Genomic DNA, 15,175 nt, shown 5'->3' on the forward strand with positions numbered 1-15,175 from the left:
TCCTCACATGTCTTGCCCTCCAGACCTTTCACCACCTTTGTTGCCCTCCTTTGGACACTCTCTAGTAGTTGTGTGTCCTTCTTACATTATAGTGCCCAAAACTGCATATAGTACTCGAGGTGCACCAGCACAGGTAAGAACAGGACAATCGCTTCCCTTGGCCAGCTATCAATTCCATGCCTGACACACCCCAGGGTATGGTTGGCCTTTTTTGCTTTCCAGGGCGCACTGTTGACTTATATTCAACTTGCCGTTGATCAGAAAGCCCATATTCCTTTCTGTGGGGCTGCTCTCCAGCCTCTCATCCCCCAGTCTATACTTATATTCCATTTTTTTCTGTCCATCAGTACCCTTCCAGTCCTGAGGTCCTGTGTGAGAAAAGCTGCACAAATTTGCAAAGCTGTGTGGTGGGCTGTTCTTAATGTTAAGATTGTTTTGCTTTGTTTTGAGGCAGTACACTTAATATGTTTTAAACTTGATCTTCAAAGATAAAGGATTCTTGTCATTTTCTTTGACTTTCGTATCTGGAGAATGGGGACCCTGTGGCTTTCTCCTGCTCCTCCTTGTTCATGCTCAGTCTGAGATGCCATACACCCATCTCTGTGAGCTTGGGGATAGCCAGTGAGATGCCCACTGATGGCTGTAGCACAGGTATATTTTTGTGTACTTCTGTTTGTTGTGTTGCCCAGACTGATGCAAAAGAAAACTAGGATACATGGTTCTTGGGGTTAGTTCTGAGTTATGCTAGCAGATGGGCTGTCCACACTTAGCGAAAGAGGCAGTTACAGCTCAGAGATGGCACCACAAATGCACAAGAACTTTGTAAACATTTAATTGTCAGTAGAACTGATATATCCATGGAATCTGTTACATGTCAGTAGTAAGGCAAAACAATAAAGAAAGACTTCAGTGAGGCACAGAGTTCAGATGAGAATGGACCTCATGATGCCGAAGGTAAGAGCTGCTTCTGGGGATAGGACATCTTAAGCCAGCGTTGCAATGAAAGCTTTCCATCAGAGTAAGCTTCAAAAACTCTGAATTAGATCTGCAATTCTTACTGAAAACGGGATAAATCATTCTGGGATCTCTGAAAATGTTATACCTTGGAAAGTTTATATGGGTACTTCAAAAATGAACTTGAACATTTTATGTCTGCTGCACTGTCAGTTGGATGACATATTCATGATTATATTGATGGATGAAAGCAAACAATACAAATGAAAAAGTAGGACAACATGGAATATTGAAGACTACTTTAAGAGATAAAACTGTGCATCATATTGGTGGTGCAATCTCTCAGACTCCTGACTTTGGTGGAGCATTATCAAATTAAATTTAAAAGCTTTTTCCGATGTCAATAACTTTATGAAACATAAATGATTTTTGCATGGAGTTACATACCTTAAGTCTTTTACCAAAATGAGTTCTGTAGTTGCAATATAAATAACGTTTTCATGTAAATCATTGGAGTTCTGTTTTAAACTTTTCTGTGCTAATTGAAAGTATTTGATATGCAGGTCCAGAGTACTTCATGGATGCCTCATCCGCCATATGTTATGCAACCAACAGTAAGTGGATATGTGCTAATATCCAGATAAAAGTGCTTACACCGTAGCCTCACTCTGCTTGTCAGCCACATTAAAGTCCTAGGTCATTTAAGAGCAGCCAGCTGCTCCCTTTGACAAGAGCCCTCTGCTGTAAAGATTTTGCTTCTTTAAGGAACATGATTTGATTTAGTGAAAAGGGAGGAATGGGTGATATATTATCTAATTGCATTGATTATAAGAAAATAATTATCTCTAAAGTATAGTTTCTGAAGTTTTGCTTCAAGGACTGCAAGACAGCTACATTCCTGCATACTTTGAATTGTCAGGATCAACACATGTTAGCCCTCCCTTATATGCTTATCCATCAAAAAAGTCCTTTGTAGTTGTATATACTTTAAAGGATCCTCAATGTCTCAGTAATGCATTTCAAGTACTGGAAAAGGGTGAAGCACAGCTGTCTTACAGAATCTCTGCCAAATCTGAATCTGCTTTATGATTTGACCAGTCAACTCTTTTTTCTTTTTTTTTTTTTTTCTGAGTAAATTTTCATCTTTCATCAATTTATAACTACTACTTAAAGCAGCATTAAACTCTTAGCACCATTTATTAGAAGCAGTGTCGTTGATTTTTTGTTTACCTCTGAGAAGAGTTTTGATGCACTTTCCCTAATGTTAGTGATATACTTGAAGGAAAGAACATACTGAACCCCACTGCCTACAGATTGTTTTCATTTTGTTTCCTACGTTTGATTAGTTTCTCAGGCATAGATCCACTCAACAGTGCCATTAATCAAAATTCAAATGTATATTCCACCTAAGCACTGATACATTGATTTATGTGAGGTTGGTAAAACTAAAATGAAGGTGTATTGTTTAGGATTGCTCATTAAGTGTTAGTTAGGATGTTCATTACATTCATTTGTGTTCAAATATTTTGACCTCGTAATAGAGTAACGTCTATTATTTTCTGTTGGGAGTTAGCTATACAAAAGCATAGATATAATTATCCTACATATTTAGTTTAGTAGCTCAGGATTCTCATCCCACTTTGAACTGCTCTACCACATCCGTCTGAATTTTTTCAGTTTTCTCTAACCAGGGAATGACCATAGTGTGTGACTGACCATCTGCAGGAAGCCCAATAACCACCACTGTGGTGCTGCACCTCTCTGCAGACCCTGGTGGAAGTTTCCATCTCAGTGGAGTAAAGCTACTGCTGTGCTCCTTGTAGGGAGACCAAGATATATCAAACAATCAATCCTGTATGCTAATATTTGGATTTAACTGCAGACCACAAGAAATCATAGAGGTGTGGATATAATGTGTCATCAGACCTGTGGAAGCCAAAGGATCTCTGATCCTTGCAGAAATATTCCCTTTCTAACAGGAAGAACCTAAGCACTTTACCGATTCCAGTTTTTGTTTAAATGTATGTTTGAATATTGTTTGAACATGTTCAGCAAAGCATTTATGTTCTGTACTAGAAGCAGTGAGTATTTTGGTGTGGTAATTGGATGTATTTACCCCTTCCTAAAGGGCTGTGAAGAGAAAAACGGTTTCTATATTGAGTGGCATCCTCAACATGCCGAATTAAATTGGTGTTCATTGCCAGTCAGAGAGTTGTATCAGTGAAAGGATATGTGCTTTTATGTGGAAAAGCAGAGGGAGAGTGGATAAGAAGTTTAACTCTTCAGTTTTGGTGTCATTGACATTATGGGTTACCTCCATCTATTGTCTGTAGCTATTCCAGTCTTTTCACGGAAACTTTTTTCCATTCAGTTTCCCAAGATTACGTTCTTAAATAAATGGACATGAGGGCTTTAGTACTGGAAAAGTATAAAAGCAGAAAGGCAGAACTACTATTCCTGAGATTTCATTCAGATCTGAATTCTTTATTAGAAATGTCTGAAAAATTGTCAGAGAATTACTACACAACAGACTATCTTTTGAAAGGAAATGAAGAAAGTATCTATTCCAAGTTTACTTTAGTTTCATGCCTAACTATAGACTCTACTCTAGACAGCTCCATAGCTTAAAAAAGTATGAAGAAAATATTATGACAAAGTTGTCAGAATGTAAGACCCAATGAATTGATGAAACTGGGAAATTTCTAATTTGGTTAGCTTTTTGTTTCTTCTTGTAACTTAGTTTGCCATATTATTATCTAAATTGCTAGCACTTTACTTCACAGTATTTTATGTGATGATTGATTGCAGTGCATGATGTCCCATTGGAAACCAGTGTAGATAAAAATTACATTCCCCTTGCCCCAGGAACCAGAACATTTTGTTAAGCCTGTATTATTCTTTCTGAATAAAGATGAACTCTTACAGCAAGCACAGTATGAATTGCACAAATGCCGACAGTTAGTTTTTCGTTTTGATTATAAATATCCACTAAATTATGTTACCGGATGATTAGTTTTTCATTTCAGAAGGAAGCTCCTACTTGATACTTATGTATAATTTAACACCACATAGTTTCCCTTGTGACAGAAAAAGAATCAGTCCCATGTTGCAGAGGAGACAAAGGAGGTTTTTCATTCAGAGAGCCATGCACAGACAGGACAGCTTGCTCCTGGGCTGGCAAGCTTGCCAACAGGAGGGAAAGAGCTGTGTTGCACAGCATCACAACCCTGCCTCTGCCTGCCTCTTCTCTGGCTGCCTGTCCCTGCTCGTTTGTCACCTCTGTGTTCATTGTCATTTAAACACCTTGCTCCTCCTTCACAGATATCCCCCCACAGTTGGGTGGCCTTCCAGAGATGTTGCTCATTTATTTCCCTTCGTATATCAATTTCAGTCACATCTTCCTGATGTGTGCATTCTGTATTCATTTACTTGGTGAATCCAAAAAACAACACTATGGTAAAAGATTATATTTCTGATTTCTTCTGTAGCTTTTCAGCTATGACCAGATAAACCTCTGGCCCTAATAGATAGCAATAACATATATATTACCTGGAAAGTATGTGCAGATATTGCTTTCCCTTCCCCAGCCTCATTTGTCTTACTTTTGTTATCTTCTTAAAAACAGACAATAACCAAAATGACATTCTATGAGAAAACAATGTTCAGAAATACTGGGAAAAAATTTCCCAGGTCAGATGGGGCAGTCAAGGACTCTGAAAATAGAGGATAATTTACTCATGATTTTCCCTGTAACTTTTAACCTTGATATACTAGCTTAATGTGAAAGAGCAGCTGCAATTTAAAAAGATTTTTTTTTCCATGAATTTTGCTAGCTTTTTACTAAGAGCCATGTAAAGTTAGTAACAAATACATTGAGGTTGCATTGCTGTTTCAGAATAAGTAGTATTATGCTGGAATAGAAGGGTCACACCTCCCACATCTTAGTGCTTGCACAACCTTCAGGGTTTTAGAAATGAGAATTCCAGAATCACGTGAACATGATGAAAAATTTACCTTTAGGCTCCTGTGTGACTCAGTTTTGGAAATGCATCTTTTGTCAATGGAGCCTTAACCTCTTTATAACCATGTTGACTTTACTCTGTCCAAATAAGAATGACTCACTTTTGCCAGTTTTGTTGCTTTTCCACGTGCCACAGTCCCTCTTGCTAGCTTTAATAGAAGACGAGTTGGAGAAGAAATATGGCTACGTGGAGTTGGACTCATACTGGCATAACATTTAATCCACTGATAACAGTTTGGGCTCCGTTTAGTTAACTATGGCTTTCAAAGTACAGTGTGAACTCATCCCTACTTGAAAGAAGTCTTGTATTTCATTACTGCCTTAGGATAAGGGTAGATGGATAGCGATGACAGAATCAAAACATAAATGGGATAAGAGTTATTCTGGGGATTTATAATATTTGCCATTTTATGTGTTCTTCCTACAGTCCCTGAAGGCCATCTTATGGTTCAGCGAAAACTTTGAGAAACATGTTGTTTAAACTCAATTCATGTATAGATAATCTTCATTTTTATTAACAGTGACATTTGTGTAAAACTTTTTTGATTCAAATCTTTATTTCAAATCATGTGTACTCTTGCTCTCTAGAGGCATTTTTTTTTTTTTTAGTGAATCAACAGAAATGCTCTTCTTCCCTAACACTGCATACTGGATTTACACTTATCCTCTTTTATTTTCCAGTAAAACTATGCCCCCACATGTTCTTGTCAGTCTTGAACAGTTTCTGCGTAATAGCTGGAGAAAGAATATGCCAGTGGGTGCATGAAAGGTGCAAGGAGGGCAGCATATGGAAAAACCTACTATTGATAAAAGTGCATTTGGGAGAACTTCTCTTCTGGACGTTTCTCAAGGCCTTACGGCCCTTTTCAAAAGGTCAATGGCTTAACAAACGTCCTTATTATTTTTTTTTCCTGTCTTCCTTCCTCTAGCCCATGGCTGAATGTAGTCTGTCTGTCTTTAAAAGCACCAACAAAAAAGTTCCTTATTTCATAAGCAGCGTAAAACCCCTGCTTTAGTGAGAAGCTAGGCTGAGTAACAACTCCAGAATCTTGCCTTTTGATTGTTGTGCATGAATGTAGCATAAAAAGTACAAACTGTCCAACTGAAATATATCAGTTTTCATTTTCTCACTAGCGACTCTGTTGTTTTGGATAGTACCCAAAATACCAGAGCAGTTTCAGTGTTTTGATTCCTACGCTCTTGAACAAAGAAGTTCCTTGTGCTCCCTTTGGTGTCCCTCTCCCAAGGCTGCTTTCTTTACCTCGCGTTTGTTGCTCTACCTTTTCAGCAAACCGAGCCAGGAGTCCATCTTGCATTTCGGTGTACGAGCGTAAGGGAACAAAGTATGTCCTCTGCAGACAGCTGAGTCCTGCATCCAAGATGAAATGTGAGAGTTCAGCTAGATGGTATGAAAAGTAAACAGGAAATAATCCTTGGAAATTGGAATCTCCAGCTATTCTTTTAACTTTTAGCTGTGTATTTTTAAGAGATCCTTTGAACGTGAACTTAGTTGAACTTTTAAGGCTAAAGAGTTTAGAGGTTGAAATAACTAACCAAATACCACTGCCAAAGTTCTGCTGAACAATTTTAATTCCAGTGTTTCCCGAGGCAGAAAATCAAGGACTGCCAATTCTATAACTCTGATAATCAAGACAGTAATTGGCAATGTTCCTTTGGGACAGGCAGGCTCGCATGAGGTCATTTCTGCCTGCCTCTCGCCCAGCACTGGCCTTATATAGAAGTTGTCTCTGCTACTAAATGGGTAATTTCAAACTCAGCTGAGCACTCACTTACCGACCCTCTTCAGCTCCAGGTGCTGTGGTGTTAAGGAAGGTACTCAGGCATCCACCTGCAGAGGACAGAAAAGCAGTGCCTGTAACCCAAGCTCACAGCTCTGTAAAAGGAACTAGGTGCAAACAATTCACCCAAGTCACACACTGTGGTCAAGTGTAGGGGCTCGTATGTCTGGTTATTCAGCTCTTCTGGAATCCCATTGAAGTATTGCTGTAGTCATTTGTTCTGCTGTTGTAGAAATTAAAATGAATTAATATGAATGGCAGAAAAAGCCTTATCCAAGTTAGATTTCCAACCCTTTTTGACACTCTGCTAGAGCCCCCTAGTGAAATTGGGTTGTTTTATGATGGCAGAAAAACACACCACATATGGATTCACTTAGGAAACATGCACAGGAGAACCACAAGTGTTTCCAGTAGACGAGCCCTTGCATTTTAGGAACTCATACATTGCTGTTTTACCTTAAAAAGTCGTAAGAGTTCTAGTAAAAATTTATCTTCCTTCAAGTATTCTATGGATAATATGAACACTAAATGGATAAACCATCACTCTAAATTTTTTTAAAAGACATTACTGGAAAAAAACATGTATATCTATATTTAATATGAATCTATAAATGTAAATGGAAAAGATATTTGGAAAAGAAGGCTGACACTAAATCTGAAAGGTACTCCAGAGAGTTTGAAGTTGGGAATTTCTGGTTGAGATATGTAGTGGTTACGGAATATTGATTTCTTTTTAACAGAAAAGATGCAACCTTAACTGTCAACCCTCATTGTCAAGAAAAATCTCAACATGACAACTGTTTAAAAGCAGTAAGGTTTATCAAAGGGGGCTATTTTTTAAAAGATAGATATTAATCAATAGACATTAGAGTACCTTCTGTGGAAGAATGTAGTGCATTTTTTAAAAAAAATCAATTTCTAATTTTGTACAAAACCTGCCATCTATTTTAACTTTTCCAACTTCATGCGCATTTGCTAAGACTGGAAATCACTAATAATATGTTTATTTCATATAACACATATACTGTGTATGTCTCTGGTTGCATGTACATTTGCATTTACACAAGGTTTTGAGTTTACACGAAGTCAAAAACCTGAACATAGACTGAAGGGTTCATATATAGTGTTTGCCATTTTGAGCAAAAAATCCTCACTTGGTGAGCACTCACCATGTTAGTTATTGTCCAGGTAGTAGATTAATAAGTAGGCAGCATTTGTAAATCAGTAAAGAGTGATGGACTGCGTAAGCACATGGTATTAATTATAGTCCAAGAGTTAGATTAATGAGTGTGCAGAAAGCAATGGGCTCAGCAGAGTGGTGAGTTAGGTAAGCATGTGATATAAATTTGTCAGATGATTTCTCAGTTTAGCTCGCCATCAAATATTTTGCCATGTGTATTGCATTATGGTTATTCATACATGTGTGCTGTGAACTAGAGAGGCATGTGATACATGTATATTACAGTCCTCTCAAATTTATCCTCCATCATGGACCATCTCTTATTTTTTTCCAGTAATGTCCATTGTATGGAAGTTGATGGTAATATTTCAGCTTCTGCAGTGACAGCTTTGCTACTCCTGTTTAAGCAAATGTAGGTTTGTCTGATATTCATGTCGTAAGCAGGACACAAGCCCACTTGCAACACAGATGGTTGTGTACTGCAATTGCCGAATATGCATGTTCTGTGAGGGTAGAAAGGAAAGGCAGCATTTCATCTGCCACAGGCAGTGAAAAGCTTTGAAAAAGCTCTGTGCTCTGGCAGCGCAGAGGTTTCACACTACTTGGTGACAAGGCTGGGAGTAATCTACTGTTGGTGCCTGCTGCACGCGGTGGTGGGTCTTGTTCCCATGATGGAGACACGGTTCTTGTTTCCATAGTGTGGATAATATAGGATAGAGGATATTGCTGCAGAGCAGTTCTCCAGCAGAAAGGGACCTGGATCTCCTTTGGGCTTCCCAAATCCCATCGCTGCACTGCAGAAAATCTGCATTGCCAGTACAGATGAGGCACTGGGCGGCTTTGGAGAAGAGGGCATCCCTTCTCCAAAGAACTGTAAGGACAGGCACAACCTCTCACTATTGTATATGTGAATTCCTGCTACTGAAGGATCAAGTCAATTTGTAGGCTTACAACAAAATGTCTTTTTAGACACAACTGGAGAGGAAGGAGTAATGAAGAATCAAGGTGTAAACTGCAAATTATTGCAATTATTTTAAGTATGCTATTCATACAGGTTTTTGTCCCAGAGGATTCCACTATCATTGGAAGCAAAATCCAAATAGAAATCATGAATATTTATTCATTTATATGTGTATATTATTTATAGCAATATATTATAAAATCAAATATAAAATTAATTTTATATATATTTATATATTATATAAATTATTATATATTTACATATTTATTATATATTTTATATATTTATGATAAATATGAATAATATAAAATATTATATTATATAAATAATCTATTGTGTATAGCAATATATTATGTGTATATTATTTATAGCAATAATCATTCTTTCCAGAGCTCCTTTTTGACCTGAGCCAGCTTTTATTTGCACTGGTTTCAGAGGATATACATAGAGTTAGAGCACTTAGTAATAAATACTTTTTTTTCTGCCACTGATCTGGTGCATGACCTTGGAGAAAACATCTTTTTTCTCAGCCTCAGTTTCTCATTTGTCTTTTTTCTTTTTTCTTTTTTTTTTTTTTTAATCCCATCTGTTTAGATTATAAAACTGTCATGCCACTAAATAGTTTTTACTGAATGCTTCTGAAATGCCTGGTGGAACAAGAGCATCTAAACACAGCCTCACAATTATATTATTAATATTTAGGGATGTCGTGTTAAATAGTAAAATAATGCTGTCCTGGCTACAAAAAGAAATGTCGGGTCTAATTTTCCCTGGTACAAATCAAGAGTTAACTTCACATAAGAAAATTGAGTTACATAGGTGTGAAACAGTGAGACTGAGAAGAGAATCATGCCTGCAGCAAAAAGTTGATGAAGGAGACTCTGGCACACTCCTAATTCTTAGAACAAAGTGAGACCATAAATTACCGTTATGTTATGCAAGAGTATTCAAGGACCAATTTACATAAGTAAGGGAAATTAGCTAATGTATATATTACTTTCGATTACATCATGATTTTCTAGCACAGGAGTTGTGTAAAAAATTATAATATTGTCCTTTAAGGAATTAGTGACCAATTTATGAGTCAGGATCCCTGCTCTATCCAGGAAGCATGCTATATAATCCCTTCCCAAACCTGATTAATTAGTTTGATTTTTTGCCTCTTGCTAATCCTATCAGGAGGCTTGTTTCAGAACACCTTTGCTCTGAGGCATAGAATTGCATTTTCAATTTCCAACCTGAAGGTACTTTTGTTCGTTTTACATCCATCTGTTCTTGATCAAACATTCTCCCTTACCTTCAATAAATCTTCTCTCTTCACCACATGAATTTATAGACAAAAATCTTACCTGCATCTTCATTTGCTGAGCTAATTATGCCAACATTGCTGTGCATTTGCAGCAACTTAGCAATTTTGTACTTCTGGCTGTCACACTGACCCTCCTTTGGATCTGTTCCACTTTGAATTAATTTTTCTGGGCCAGTGCTTATAGTATTCCAACTCTTTGTACAACAGCATTCATACTTTCTTCTCTTTGCTGGGAGTACTTTGCTAAATTATAAAATAACATCTTTTTCCCTTGTGCACATGACTCTGGTAATGCAGACATCCTGTAATTCATTGCTATACCCAGGTTTTCTTCTTCTTGTAGTTTTCCAGCAAATGCTCCTGTATTGTAAAGGAAAGCATTTATTAGCCTAATTATCTTCATGAAATTGCACCTTACTCGGTTTAATCCAGTTCTTCCTGTATGATAGTTCAATCTGCCACTTTGCTGACAGTGCCTTGCAACCTCGTCATTTCTCAAAGTTTTATTATTCAAGGGCATTATATATTGGATGAGAAAAAAATATATATTATGGAGATTTTAGTGACCCTACCTTAATTCTTTATCATCCCCAAAGTTTAGTAATTGCTGGTGTAGCACTAACAGAAATATTTTATTGACCTTCAGAGAGCTTAGATCTGCTACATGTCCTTTGTCTAGAAAATAGGTCATTTTATTTTAAAAAATGAGGTTAGCTAGCTCTATCTTTGGTTTATCTATGTTCCATCTTCATTAATACCCTTTAGTCCTGGCCTCTGGACCGGTGATTACATGTGCCATTCTGCCATTACTCTCCAGTAGAGAAAATCCAGTCCTGGTTCCTTGTTTCTCTCGCACCCACACCATGAGTTCATTGACTTCTTTGGGTTTTTCATCTCCTTTGACTGCATTCAACCCTCTGCCCAAACTTTCATTCCCAGAAAGCTGCTTTTGCCACCGCTGTCTGATGACTCATGCAGGAAATGGAGGCAAAGTCCTTGTCCTGTTGGAGCTGCTTCTGAATTACCTTTAATCTGTACTGCATCCTCACTGAATAGGGAGCCTGTCTCTGGGCTCTGTCCTTGTTTTTCATGAATCTGTTTGAGAAGTCTTTTGTTAGGTGTTTGAATATCATTTGCCAGCTCTCTGGAGATTTTTAGTGACTCTTACTTCTGGTTTGTGAGATGTAGCATTTTTTGTCCTATTTTTTTTTCTTTTTTTTCTTTTTTTTCTCCCATGTTCATTCCTGATATACTCACTGAGGTGTCTGAGTAAGTGGTTGACTAATTAACACCTCCTCAACTGTAACTGGTGAGGCATCTTAATAACATAATTATTTTTAAATTACTTTTGCAGAGAAAGTTCAAACTTTTTTTTTATTATTTTATTATTATTTATTTATTTTTTATGTATCAGTGTATAAAAGTACACTAAGATTTGACATCCTGGAAGCTAGAAACTTCCAAGCTATCATAAGTAATAGCTCATTATTGAATGCACTCTAACAGTATTTGCCATTCATTTTTTATTCTATTAGACATAATGCTTTCTTTTCAGATCAAATGTCTTTATAAAGAATGTAATATTGACCTAAGCTTTTCAGTACAGAGACAAATCTAGATCTAATCGTGTGTATCTTTCCTAAACTGATTTCGCTCCTAAAGAGGTTAAGCAGACTGATCATTGAATTACAGTTTTCAGGTTGTAACCTCATGGCCTTGTTTTCTTCTCAAACCAGTATAAATTAGGAATAAGACTGTTATAAGTCCATGCATTCAACAGTGTGTGTCAAAAAGCTTCTTGTTAAGAATCAGTGGTGTCTGCAACATTGTTGAGAGTATAGTTTCAACCTCTTTTTCTTACATGATTGAGAAAGCAAACAATGAAATGCAATAGTATAAACACAGAACATTCCTTGACTGCTTCATAGTAGGTTGATGGAAATGAGTTGTGCAACACAGTGATATATCAACAGAGTCAGAGGAATTTTGAAAGAGTGCTGAGCTGTTATTTAGCGAAACCACTGAATGATCATTTTTTGGACTACCTGCCAAAGAGAGATGCACTTCCAGCACGGTAGGCTTTCTTATCAAATCACCCATTGCTGAAAGAAAAGTGGAAATCACCGGTTGAAATTTCACTTCTTCTAACTGTGGTTTAAATGCAATTTGTTATTCTTTATTACTGACTACAGCCTTGAATGTACCTAGTTAAAGGATATCTGCTGACAGCTTTCCCACTCCCTGCCTTTTAAATAAGTTACCGGAGAGTTTTTGTAACATCACTTTGTTGTCCAGAAGAAACCCTGTCTCTAACTTCCAAAATCCCAGGTGTGGCCCTTCACTATTATGCTTTTCAGAGTGGGCAAATGTGTGGAAGATGTATTTTTTTTCTATGCACCACACACACGTCTCAAATCGGGAAGAAAATTGTGTCCCTTGATATCAGATGTCTACTTCTGCCTCCTAGAAATCTGTAACACTTAGAAAAAACACGTGTGGAGTCTTCATCCAGGGCTTGGTCCGGGATAACTTGGATGATTTCTTCAGCTCAAAGCTGAGGGTCACAGGTTTGACACCCTGCTACTGATCTCAGTGGTGGGACAAAAGGGTTGCGTATGATTCACACAACAAGCAGGCTGCTTTCAAACAGCCTTTGTACTTTTCCAGTACGACAATCTGTAAATCATTATGCACCCCCTCTTTGCCCAATCCACACAGGATGTGAGTCTGTGTCAGCTCCCAGCTTGATAGCCTTCCTCTTTAGTGCGATCAATAAAAGGCTCCTGCTTGCAGCTTTGGAAATTGCTAGACTATTGCCAGCCCCTAGCCAAGAGGGTGGGCGTCACATTTGCAGATGTCCCACATCTGACAGGGTTGGGGCTCGAGGCATATTTCCCAGTGGCAGGTAGTGGGAGAAACCTGCTGTGGTAAAGCTGGTCCATCTATGCTGCTGGGACTGCTCCTGGCTAGCCCTGGCTCCAGTGGCCAGGGAATGCCAGCAGTGTTTTGGGATGAGCGTGATTATATGCACTGCGTCACTGACATTTCTTCCTGCTGGAAGAAATTTTCCCTGTGGAAAGGGGAGAATTGCTCGAGGTGTACTCATTTTGAATGGGGATCAAGTGTTGGAGGCAATGAGGGTTTCCTGGTGCTTGTCACAGGTCTCATTTCAGGGAGAGGAGGGGGTGGACATTTGTCAGGAGGAGTTTGAGTGTTTCTGATAGACAGGTAGACGCAGTGCCAATTCTCCCTGATTCATGTCTGTGGAAGTAGCAAAGCTGTATTAGCTCCCTCGCTAACTCCCACTCCAAGTTCAACCCGCAAAGCCTCTCGGCATGATAGATAAAGCTGCGACAGGCCACATCTTCCCCTCAGAAACAGCACAGGAATAATAAGAACTTGAAGGGAAAGACTTGTGCAGTCCCCATGCTTTCATGCTGCCTTCTGCAGACAGTAGCACCCAGTTCACATGCCTGAGCCTTCACTTGATATCCGATTTGATAACATTTCAGCCTAAATCTTCACAGGTGCTCAACCCCTTGGTGACATTGATTTAAATGGAAGGTGACTATGGGGCCAAATTTAGTCAGTGCTTAGGGCAGGGAGATGAGGGGGAAATAAATTGTTCTGGAAAGGTAAAGGTAGCCTTGGTGCTGTTTCTGCTACCCCATGGGAGTTAGGGCTTCGTGCCCAGATTTGGACTCACAACAGCAAACCTACTTCTGATCTGTACCACTGTTCATGATACAAGCAAGTGCAGTTCTCTAGGGATAGCTCTCAGGCCCTCTGTACTAGTTTTATTCCTTTCTTTGTTTTGCCTCCACTTTCCAAGCTAGTAAATCCAGACCATTTTTCCGTTGGTGACAAAATTCAGTTTCAGATATTAAACCAAGAAGCCTCTTGCTGGGACTTTGTGCATGGTGTGCACATCTTTGAGCTTCTGGGCTTTGTACGTCAGTGAATAGTAACCATGGATGTTTCCCCTAGGATAATATAAAGAAAATAATGTATATAAATGACACTCATTCTGAATATTGGGGGTGATTTTGCTAGAAGCCAAATGAGCTTGTTGTAAAGATTGTACAATAGAGCTTGGAGAGTTTTAGGTATCATAATCTGAGAGAATTTACTATCATGCGGACTAGATGTATCGTGGTCATTGTTTATCATTTTTCTTGGTGTTTTACATGCCACCCATATTTCTCTCTTCCAGTTAAATAATAGTATAGGTCATAGCTTTGAGGGTATGGGCTCCAGTGCTTAGCCATGATCTGTAGTTAGCATCGTCCAGACTTGCACCATGCTGAGAGAAGCAATAGGGAGTAAGCGTTTCTGCAGCTGCCATTTCTGTGATGATGATATGGGCTTGTCTCCCTGGTATGCCAATGTACTCGCATTCTCTTTGAGCCTCCTTTCATCATTTTGTTCAACAGAGAAGTAAAGGAGGAAGTGGGAGAATGCCGTGAGTGCTGTTGTGTCAAGTGGTATAAGATTGTGCCTTGCTCTTTCTTTTCAATTTCTCGGCCAAGCTGGGACTACGTGTAACCTGGTATTATGCCACATTAATTCTTTTCATGGAAGAAAAGGCTATGTTAACTCTTTTGTGCTGGTAAAATCCATGTGGATAAATAGAAGTGGTGAAACTCTTTGAAGTTAATAATTCCAATATCCAGTATAAGTCCTAGGCATGTCGCAGGCACACAGGCATTGCTTTTGTATGTTATATGTTCTAAAGGACAGTAATTTTGCTCAAATATAGTGGTTTCCCTCTGAGAAGTATTTTCTCTATTTCAAAGAATGATATCTATCATTATGACATGTTCCAAAGTGGGAGCCCAAGCCAGGCAACAACAGAACAGTCAGAAGGTTAGAATGTGTGGCAGACAGACTTAGAAGTCCCAAAAGAGTCTTCTGACAGGCACCCATTTTAACTCGAGGTATCAATGGTTAA

The 15,175-nt window shown here is 38.5% G+C and overlaps 1 protein-coding gene across 4 annotated transcripts in view; it reads left to right on the forward strand.

Moving 5' to 3' along the window:
- Positions 1-15,175, forward strand: part of RBMS3 (RNA binding motif single stranded interacting protein 3) — a gene marked incomplete at its 3' end in the record, with an annotated part of 439,432 nt that overhangs the window by 367,539 nt on the left and 56,718 nt on the right. For all 4 annotated transcript variants that reach the window (XM_084281840.1, XM_084281842.1, XM_084281841.1 and 1 more), the window contains exon 10: positions 1,518-1,568. In XM_084281840.1, coding sequence (XP_084137966.1) covers positions 1,518-1,568 — 51 coding nt within the window. The remainder of the gene's footprint in view (positions 1-1,517; positions 1,569-15,175) is intronic.

This window comes from Netta rufina (genome assembly GCF_964035555.1).
Source record: "Netta rufina genome assembly, chromosome: 2".
NCBI lineage: Eukaryota > Metazoa > Chordata > Aves > Anseriformes > Anatidae > Netta > Netta rufina.